Consider the following 10476-nt stretch of genomic DNA (forward strand, 5'->3'; position numbering starts at 1 on the left):
AGAGTTTCTAATCTTAGTCATAGATGATATTCTAGCAGCTGGTAACTTAAGTTGCACCACCACTGTTTGCACCGTCCATGTCAATGCTAACAATAAAGGTGTGACAGAAGATTGGTTTGGCAGCAAAGAAGGTGAGGGGAGAAACAACTTTTGAGGAGCAGTCTTATTAGATGTAAAATTCATTTAATTTATATAAGAATATTAAATTTTAAGAGGAGTAACAAAGCTGCTGTAGAGGAAATGGTAGAAATTGGAAATGCAGAATTTGTATGACAATAGTTGAGGCACATAGCACAGATGCAGTTATGGAGTGTGGGAGAAAAGCAAACCACTTTGCCTGGCCATCACTTGCTCACAGAACCAGTGTCTGATTTTAGCCAGAGACAGGCTACCCACAATGCCACTGGCACCTCCACGTGACCACACTCCGCTCGGGAACGAACAGTGAAACGAGACATTACCTCAGCACTTTCCCGACTGAAGGAATACACTACCTAGATCTGCTAACTGGTTTTCCTACCTCACAATAGTATCGCCGCTCCTGAAACCCCAGGTACTCAATCCCCTCAAAGCCTATGCAGACTGACAAGAATGAATACTACCCTAGGGATCTATTGAAGCCAGGATGCTTGTCCTCCTTATCTGTTTCTGCAAATTAACTAAACTTCCTGTTGCAATTGTTAACTGATGGATACTGCCGGACAAGCAATTGTTTTCTATTAACTGTGTCAATGAAACTGCATTGTCTTATAATTAACATTACCACTGCTGTAACCCTATAAAACTGACTGTACCTACTATTCAGGGAGGAGAATCCTTGACTTAACTGTGCAAAGTGTTTTGTATCAGTCCAGTCAATTTCTCTTCCTATGATATCGTGAGAAATAAATCAGTGTCAATTTCACAAGATCCATTCATGGCCTCTATTTGTAACTGGATAATTCTCCAGCAAGGAGACACTAATGAGCACAAAAGGGTTACACTGTTAGATGAGGAAGGATTAGAAGAAGCTTGAGTACCAGTTAAATACTTACTGGTTTGACTGAATGGATGTATTATGTAAATTAGTGTTTGGTATTTTATTCAATTACGTTTCCAACCATTATAATTTGTCCTTTTCAATGACCAACACAGAGCTATCTGCTAAAAGTATTATTGCTCTGTGATTTCATTAATATAAAATGTATATATTTCATTGAGAGATGTAATATGGTTACTTGATAGGCATCTCCACAGACAGGATGTGAGTCTTCTTGTTGAATTTTGCAGTGACTGTTTCTTCACTAATAGTTTCAGGTAGATCAAGCTGTAGTCTGTACTTCTCAGTTACATCGATAACTAGGTCATCCTGTTTTGGAGGCAAACAAGTTGTCAAAATTTGAATTTGCTTTTCAAAAATATAGAAAACAATTTCAAAGATTAGTTTGTTTTATTCCATTAATATGGAAATATTGAAGGTAAGAGTTTTTGGTGGGGGGGGAGAGATAAAAAGTGGTTGGTGGGTCTAACAAAGTATACTATCACTCTACTTTGGTGCGGAGAAAGTGAGGACTGCAGATGCTGGGGATTAGAGTTGAGAGTGTGGTGCTAGAAAAGCACAGCAGGTCAGGGAGCATCCAAGGAGCAGGAGAATCTACGTTTGGGGCATAAGCCCTGCTTCAAGTCAGCCTTGTCACAATGACTAATCCAATGAAAGGATAAACAAAGCAATGTAGTTTGTAAATATTGAATAAGATAAACAGGAATATGCAAGAGTGTAAAACAGTTGTGTTCTACGTAGCAAATTCCAAATCAAAAATCACCTTTATCATGCCTCAAACATTTTACTGTTATTTACAAAACCCTGAATTGGAGCACCAAATATACACACCATTCAAAACCAAATTTATTCTCCCTTTTGTACTGTGCACTGTCTGAGGAGAGAGGTTATACAATTTCTCCCATGTTTCTGCCACTGGTACCTTAAGCCAGTGAAAGAGTGGGTTTTTTTTAATGCTTATCATAGTGAATGATGTTAATGCTGGAAAATGGAACATTTTCTATTTTCTGCAACTGGTATTGGCAGCAAGCAGAGTTTAAAAAAAAACACTGCAGTGGTGAAGTTCCCTCCACTCTGCTGCACCTCACATTTGAGTATGAGTCTGACGATTTCCTAATTTTCCTCAACAATCAACCAGGACATTGATTGAGATTGTTTATCCAGTTGCCTTTATAGTCTGCACATGGAAGCTTTTGGATCCAATATGTCTGTCAATCTAAGATCTTCCAACCTAATAGATACATAATAAGCAGGTGGTATCTTAGTGTGATTAATAATTAGGTTAGAATTGTTTAGCCTCAATTCAAATGAGATACATACTACCAGTTTGATCTGAATTGAGCCCAGATCTTAGTGATAGTTCAGGGCTGTTTAATTTTCCAGCCCAGCTCTCTGCTTAGCATAGCCATATAGCTTCATGTTTGAAAGACCAATCTGTATGAAATCTGTACCCTACCACTCCTGAGGTTGGTTGATGTTGGATCACGTAGTCTACTGCAATTTCTGTGTCACAACTGCTTCTTTAACAAATCAACAAAAACTTTGTTTATATTTTTATAGCATCTTATTAAGGCAAAGGAATATTTCACATGTTGAAATACTTTGAGTACACTGACTGTTAGGAAGATATATCAACCATTGCTCCAACAATAATACAAATCACTGGCTAATCTGTCTGTAGGACAGTAAATGGAAATAATTTAGGTAGGCCACTGGGAAAGCAGCCTTCCATGAGTTTTGTCTTGTATGTACAAATGAGAAAATGAATTTAGTCTATGGTATTCCAAATCAGTAATTTGTGATATTGTTTAACAGAGAATGCATAATCAATGTTCATAGGATTACAGCTAGCATATACCTTTGAAACACTGAGATCACATTCTTTGACAGAGAATACTCCAGGCAGCTCTATCTTCAGTTGAATTATTTTTGCCTTTGCATTTCCATCTTTCACGAGCAATAATTCGTATTTTGGAGTCTCTACTTTACCACTCTGAAATTCTGTACTTGAAATCTCTTCGATGAGTCCTGGCTTTTTAGGGTGTTTGATACTACTCAGTAAACAAATTTGGGGATTATCATCTTCATTTTCCTTGTCTGCTGATTTCAGCATTGCCAGTTGCTGAAGCAATGAGGCACCACTTTCTCCAGGTGACATGTGCTTTGTAGTTTGCACAGGATCAGCCTTTCCAGTCAGTCGTAGCTTCATCTGTTTTTTACTTCCTTTTAGTTTGTCGTTCAGGAGGGTGTAAGAGTGTGATAGGTGCATGCAATGCTGCTCTTCAATATATTTCATAGCTAAACGAATCAATTGGTCCTTTTCCACAGGATCTTCATTTCCTTCCTTAAGGACCTCTGGGTTGTATGCAACATCGGTAACTGAATAAATCTCTGCAGAAGAGAAAAGGAATCAAAAAACTAAATAGTCAAAGTAACCTTCTCCTCTACAGCAAGATTGAAGAACAATTCTTGTGCTTTGGTCAGTGTACATCATCCCCAAACTTTAGGGATAGAGGGACCAAAGCCCAGGTTGTTGCAGATGCTGTTCTCTTAAGTACATGCCATGAAGTGAACCGCAGTAAATGAAAATGATGTCCTAAATTTGTTGTGCTCTCATTGTATCCTTCACAAACATTGAAAAGTACATGTTTGTCTGATAGCATATTTCAATAATTTTTCAAGCAAGACAATTCCATAAATAACAACTTTGCTGGTGACTGAGGAACTGATGTTGTCCAAGTCACTGGGAGAATTATTTGCGTTCAATACTATTGCATGTCCTCGGTTAATGGAGATTCCCTTGCCTCGTCTCTGTCCGTTGATCTCTTCTGGAACAAATATGCTATGCAAAGCTCTTAATGTCTGTCAAATAGTTTTGTGATGTTAAATGAGACTTAGTAACATTCAGAAATGCAAACCTTTTCTCACTGCCTACCTGTGCCCTCGACAGTTTCCTCCAACCTCCCTCCACCAAGAGGCACTGGATCTGATTTTGACTTTGGAGCAGGGACCCTACTCCAGGTGCAAAGATTCACATACAGCAACTTCTCATTCGATTCCTGGAAGAGAAAAATTCAATGATTGCTCATTGACAGTAATGGAAAGGCTGTCTGCAGAATTAACAAATGTTCTAAAAGAGTACAATTCAATTTATAAAATTATTTTGATCTCTAATACACACCTTTTATGTAAAAAATTGAGATACAAACTATTTGAGTCAATTATGTGAACAAATATAATTCAATTCATTTTGTTTAATCCACTCATCCCAAATTGGATTTTGGAGATGGTTTAAAGATTCTGAGCACAACCTAACATTTAAGTTTAAAATACGAAATGTGTGTTTTCTACAAGGAAGCAGGAAGATCTCTCTGTGTCCAAGCCAAAGCCAATACGTATCCCTCAACCATTAGAAATAGCTTATCCAGCCATTCGTTCATTTTGCTGTTTGTGGGATACTACTGTGTGTAGATGTGCTGCTGTGTTTGGCTTCATAGAGATGTACAGCATGGAAACAGACCCTTCGGTCCAACCCGTCCATGTCGACCAGATATCCCAACCCAATCTCGTCCCAAGTGCCAGCACCTGCCCCATATCCCTCCAAACCCTTCCTATTCATATACCCATCCAAATGCCTCTTAAATGTTGCAATTGTACTAGCCTCCACCACATCCTCTGGCAGTTCATTCCATTCACGTACCACCCTCTGCGTGAAAAAGTTGCCCCTTAGGTCTCTTTTATATCTTTCCCCTCTCACCCTAAACCTGTGCCCTCTAGTTCTGGACTCCCTGACCCCCAGGGAAAAGACTTTGTCTATTTATCCTATCTATGCCCTCATAATTTTGTAAACCTCAATAAGGTTTATTGTAATTTTGTAAACCTCAATAACCTCAGCCTCCGATGCTCCAGGGAAAACAGCTCCAGCCTGTTCAGCCTCTCCCTGTAGCTCAGATCCTCCAACCCTGGCATCAAGGAACTATGAACCTGCACTCCAAGGTCTCTTTGTTCAACAACACTCCATTGGACCAACCATTAAGTGTATACCCTGCTAAGAATTGCTTTCCCAAAATACAGCATCTCATTTATCTGAATTAAACTCCATCTGCCACTTCTCAGCCCATTGGCCCATCTGGTCCAGATCCTGTTGTAATCTGAGGTAACCCTCTTCGCTGTCCACTACACCTCCAATTTTGGTGTCATCTGCAAACTTATTAACTGTACCTCTTATGCTCGCATCCAAATCATTTATGTAAATGACAAAAAGTAGAGGACCCAGCACCGATCCTTGTGGCACTCCACTGGTCACAGGCCTCCAGTCTGAAAAACAACCCTCCACCACCACCCTCTGTCTTCTACCTTTGAGCCAGTTCTATATCCAAGTGTATTCATAATAATGGCCACACTTTGGTTGCAAAGTAGAGAAAGTGACGATTGCAGATGCTGAGATCAGAGTCAAGAGTGTGGTGCTGGAAAAGCACAGAAGGTCAGGCAGCATCCGAGGAGCAGAAGAATCAACGTTTCTGGCATGATTCCTGATGAAGGACTTATGCCCGAAACGTCAATTCTCCTGCTCCTCTGATGCTGCCTGACCTGTTGTGCTTTTCCAGCACCACACTCTCGACTTTGGTTGCAAAGAACCTTACAGCATCCTGAGTGGATGGGTAAGTTATATAAAAGTGACATTTCTAAAGAAATGGTGTTGCATTCTTCAGTTTTTAAAGTGAATCAATATTGCAACTGTGTATATGCAGGTTCTGCAGATAGTAAATTTATCACTAATTTTCTAAACATTTAATTTAAATTTGCATCAAAATTCAGAAGGTTACAGTAGTAAAAAAAAGAGTCCTTGTGCCACGTGATAATAAAATGTCAGGTACTAAAACTAATAGATACTGTACCAATATTCTTGTCTGAAAGCAGATGTGAGCCTCTGGTAGACTGAACTGCTTCATCCCCTCTTCTAGATGATGCTGGATGAATTTCTGATATGCTTCGGGGCTGTTTTCAGACATATCATCCAGCAGACCCCACAGTTGATTTACCTGCTGCAACATCACCTTTTCACACTGTTTAGTTGTCATTGCTACTGTGAACTCACAGTTAAAGTCTTCCTTAAATTTGTGTGCTGGAGGGTTTTAGTGTTCTGCGACCTAGTTAAAATGAAGACAGGAAAGTTTGCCACATTCCAGAAAGCTAGATGAATAAAGGATTCAACTGGACCTAGTATTTACATATTTTATAAGCAGTTAGTCATACAAATGTGCACTTCATAATGCAACATGGTTCCAAACTGTTCCTCTTTATAGGGGCATAAATGAATCCCTACCTAGCTAATGTTCAGTATTTGCATAATGTTCACCAAACTGGCCTTGACTTCAGAACTCAGGTCCTCCTAATATAAAGATATTTGCAGCAACTGTATACAGCCTTGGTGAAACGGCATCTAGGGTGTTGTCTACAGTTGTCATTTTACCGAAAGTAGAATATAGTTATTATAAAGTGAAAGCACCAGAAGCTCACCAGACCAATTCCCAGATTGTGTTATGAAGAGAATTTGAAGAAATTGAGTGTATATTCTCTAGAAAAATGAAGTTTCCAAAATTCTTAGAAAGCTAAACAGGGTAGATGTAGGTTGTTGCTCTGGACTGGGGAGTCTTGAACCAGCGGGAACAATCAATAAGAAGTTGGCCATTGAGCACTTGGATGAGGAACAAATCTCATAATTTAGAAGGTAGTTTGTCGTCAGCATTCTCTGCTCCCAAAGATTGCAGACACTCAGTTATTATATATACTGTATTCAAGACAGATGAATAAATTTAGAAATACAGGTAGTTCTATAAGGTGTTGGTTGTGTTCGTATGCAACCCTGCATTATAGAAAAATCACACTTTAGAAACAGTGCTTAAAGTGTTGGTGATGTAATTGCATTACAGCTAAAACATGTTTTAAAAGTTTGTGCTTTAGAAACAGTGACTCCAATTTATCAATCATGTTGGAGCGAATTTACATTAATGAAACACGTGCTATAGCAGAATGTTCTGTAGTAAAAATATCAAGTGATGTGAGAATATGATCTACCAACTATGATCTACTTGACTGGTGGAGTAGACTCCAGGATCTGAATGACCTACAGTTAGCAAAGTGGAGTTGAGACAGAAGATTGGCTATAACCTTATTGAATGCTGAAGAGCTTCAAGGAGCTGTACTCTACTTCGAATATATTTCTAACAAATAATTATTAGAAAACATTATTTTGTTTTGCCTTGCATTATTCTTCCACTCCTAAAAGCATAATTACATTATATGCAATAGCTGTGATATATTTTAACAAGACTGACAATAACATGCAATGTGTTTACATGCAATATTATTTCATTGTGCAAACCTTAAAAGCCTAATATATGGTACACTGCAATGGAGCATAAGAACAGGAGTTCTCATTTAGTCAATGAGAACAAGGCTGATCTGCAACCTAGTTCTATAGCCTCAGGTTAACAAAAAATGCAGTCTAAGTTTTAAAATAAAAGAAACATCAGCTTCCAATTGCAGGCAAGATTTCCATACTTCTACCAGCCAGTGTGTGTTGAAGTGTTAGCCCCATTTACTCTTGAAAGGTTTGGAAATAAATTTTAAGTTTAGATTAGATTACTTACAGTGTGGAAACAGGCCCTTCGGCCCAACAAGTCCACACCGACCCGCCGAAGCGCAACCCACCCATACTCCTACATCTACCCCTGCCCCTAACCACTACGGGCAATTTAGCATGGCCAATTCACCTGACCTGCACATCTTTGGACTGTGGGAGGAAACTGGAGCACCCGGAGGAAACCCACGCAGACACGGGGAGAATGTGCAAACTCCACACAGTCAGTCGCCTGAGGCGGGAATTGAACCCGGGTCTCTGGCGCTGTGAGGCAGCAGTGCTAACCACTGTGCCGCCCACGGTGCTCCCAAACACTGTTTCTGCTCCCAAACTTCCACCAGCAGAAACACTTTTTATCTTCCTAAACTGGTGCCATTAATACCTTGAAGCTTTCAATTAAACTACATCTTAAACTTTGAAATTCCAGAGAATACAACTTGTAATCTCCCTTCATAATTTAATCAGTGGAGTCTAGATATTATTCTGATAAACTTTAGCTATACTCTTTCCAAAACAAAATATCCTGCATAAAGTGTGTTGACCAGAACTAATCATAGTGTTCCAGGTGTATTTTAGTGAGCAAGAGTTTGTACAGCTAAAGAATAACGTCTAACCCTTTTTGATTATTATCAGTACTTGTTCTAAGCAATAAATTGAAATTATATCTGTTCTGAGAGCAAATGTTAAAATCATTTCAATATTATAAAGTGCATGTGAAAATTTGCTTAATGCAAATCCATCACACTCCAGGTATTATACTTTGTTACGAAGATTAATCGATTTTAAAAGCAAATACTATCATTTCATAGTGTGTTCTTGTACTGTTTTCTCCTCGTACATTTATGTAGATTTTCTGTTATCATTGCAGTGGATCTCAGCGAAAATTGTGCCTTGATTAGTGTCAGTGGGGATTGCTGGAAGCTGGCCCGTTTGAAGTTGTTTGAATTAAATGTAGTTACTAACCGTTAACAGATATAGCTCGAGGAGAATGTTGCTTTCATTCGGTATTCTACATCATTGATAATGCAACCTAGATTAGCATAAGCTCTTTACAACATGGTTTTGTCTAAAATCCTTCTGTCCTAATTCACCTCATTTGTTTTTTGAGGTACTGAGTTAATTCCCATCCCCATTCCAAACAGACCTGAAGATGTTTCTCCTGAATGCCTGATTGGATTATTAAAGAGTGAGGGAGTGGGGGGGGTAAAGGTAAGGAGACTGTGAAGGGTCAGTTCCTAGTGCACCCTGGTTACCCCTTGGTGACACACACCATCAGGGAGCGAGACCACGGGAATCCCACCAGCGCTCTGATTGGCTCCGTGACAAACAGTCACAATGAGGGTGGGGGGGGGCCGATTTATTTTGAGCCAATCACAGGACGGAGGATGGAGATGTGCGCCCCTGATAGGTTAACCTTTAGTCCAATGAGAAACGGCGAGGGAGTGGAAAGTAAACCTGAATAAACTCAAAATCCGAAGATTTAACCAAATATAAATAAATTTCGGAGGGCTGTGGTGGTAGTGTCCTTGCCTCTGGGATAAAGGGCCTGGGTTCTGCAGAGATGGGACATGGGGGACCCTGAAGGGAATCAAACAATTGGTTGGGGCCGGAGGGCGGCCATTCGACCCAGCTTCCCTGTACTGGTCCGATTACCTCGTGCCAACCTCCTGTACTGTCCCCGGATCCCTGCGCCGCATTTCTGTCCCAATAAAGGGTCAATGTCTCCATAAATACTGCCTCGGGAGAGGAACCCGCCTCCACCCCGTTTCCAGACGCTGACCACTCGCTGTGTGGAAAACAGATGTCTTTGCCCAACACACCCCCCACCCCACCCCCTTCACTTTTACTTCGTTTACCCACGACTTCAGTTAAAACATAAACAAAACCGGTTCGTTGGAAAATGTACAAATAAATATCACCGGAGATCATCCTTTTATCAAGAGGCCGCCGCTCCGAGCTGAGGCGCCGCCGTTGCCCCGGCAACTCGCCGCGACCTTCGACCCGGAAGGTATCTCCGCGAAACGTTCCCCGGTGACTAGGAACAAAACCTCACCGCCGTCCAGACAGAACAAAATAAAATGTTAAACCCTCCCTGTGCAAGCCTTTACCTAAAAGGCGACCCCCGATTTATGAGCTGTAGCTCGATAATCATTCATCCTTTCGTTCCCCTCCCCTTAAGGTAAGTGCATTGACAGGCGTCAGCAATAAATGTAAGATGCTGTTGATAGAATTTTTTTTTGTAAATTCTTGTGGCCGGTGAGGGGGGTGGGGGGGATAGCGGCTGAGGTAGATTTTGGGTTTGTGTGTGTGTTTGGTCGGTGGGAGGAGGAGGGGGTGAAGTGTTTGTCTGCGGAGCGGTGTAAGGGTGGCACCGACTTCCGGTCAGTGAGCAGGGACGATGCGAGCGGCCTGAGGGCTCGCGGGGCCCAGGCCGTGGCCAGGCCAGGCCAGAGCAGAGAGACCGGCAGGTAAAATAAAATAAAATAAACCAAACCAAACCAACCCCCGCCGGTTAGAGCCTCCGCCGACTCGGAGGGTAGAAGCTGCTCCTCAGACCCACTTGTGGCTCCTTGAGGTTTTAAAAGGAGCGAGGATCCCCCCCCCCCCCCCTACAACATTGATGTGGCGCCCGGGCCATTTGTTTCCATCGAGCCGATCCCTCACCTGGTTATGACCCGAATCCCACATCATCGCCTGCCCCGCACCCCCTTCCATTTACCCCGAACTCCCGAACAATCTGTCTTAGCCTGACACCCTCCTCCGAGAGAGAAACCCTGACTCACCACCACCCCCC

General features: G+C 41.3%; 2 protein-coding genes across 8 annotated transcripts in view; one reads left to right on the plus strand and one right to left on the minus strand.

The window, feature by feature from the left end:
* Positions 1 to 136: 136 nt before the first annotated feature.
* On the minus strand, positions 137 to 9684 carry pih1d2 (PIH1 domain containing 2). 3 transcript variants are annotated; one of them, XM_043676686.1, is made up of 6 exons: positions 9602 to 9657; positions 8646 to 8691; positions 5938 to 6189; positions 3975 to 4098; positions 2898 to 3430; positions 137 to 1348 (listed from the first exon to the last, which is right to left on the minus strand). In XM_043676686.1, the coding sequence occupies exons 3-6, from the start codon at positions 6118 to 6120 to the stop codon at positions 1214 to 1216; spliced, it is 975 nt and encodes a 324-aa protein (XP_043532621.1). In that variant the 5' UTR covers positions 6121 to 6189; positions 8646 to 8691; positions 9602 to 9657; the 3' UTR covers positions 137 to 1213. The 3 variants fall into 3 exon arrangements, with proteins under 3 accessions (XP_043532621.1, XP_043532620.1, XP_043532619.1); XM_043676685.1 differs by lacking the exon at positions 8646 to 8691 and having other exon boundaries at positions 9602 to 9684; XM_043676684.1 differs by lacking the exon at positions 9602 to 9657 and having other exon boundaries at positions 8646 to 8977.
* The window catches only part of nkapd1 (NKAP domain containing 1), a 17123-nt gene continuing 16299 nt past the window's right edge, over positions 9653 to 10476 (plus strand). For 3 of the 5 annotated variants that reach the window (XM_043676678.1, XM_043676682.1, XM_043676679.1), the window contains exon 1: positions 9653 to 9861. In XM_043676678.1, the coding sequence (XP_043532613.1) occupies positions 9761 to 9861 (101 nt within the window). In that variant the 5' untranslated portion in view covers positions 9653 to 9760. Of the gene's footprint in view, positions 9862 to 10029; positions 10151 to 10476 lie in introns of those variants that run through there. The other 2 variants (XM_043676681.1, XM_043676680.1) reach the window with 2 other exon arrangements.

Source organism: Chiloscyllium plagiosum, chromosome 35 (assembly GCF_004010195.1).
Source record: "Chiloscyllium plagiosum isolate BGI_BamShark_2017 chromosome 35, ASM401019v2, whole genome shotgun sequence".
Classification (NCBI taxonomy): domain Eukaryota; kingdom Metazoa; phylum Chordata; class Chondrichthyes; order Orectolobiformes; family Hemiscylliidae; genus Chiloscyllium; species Chiloscyllium plagiosum.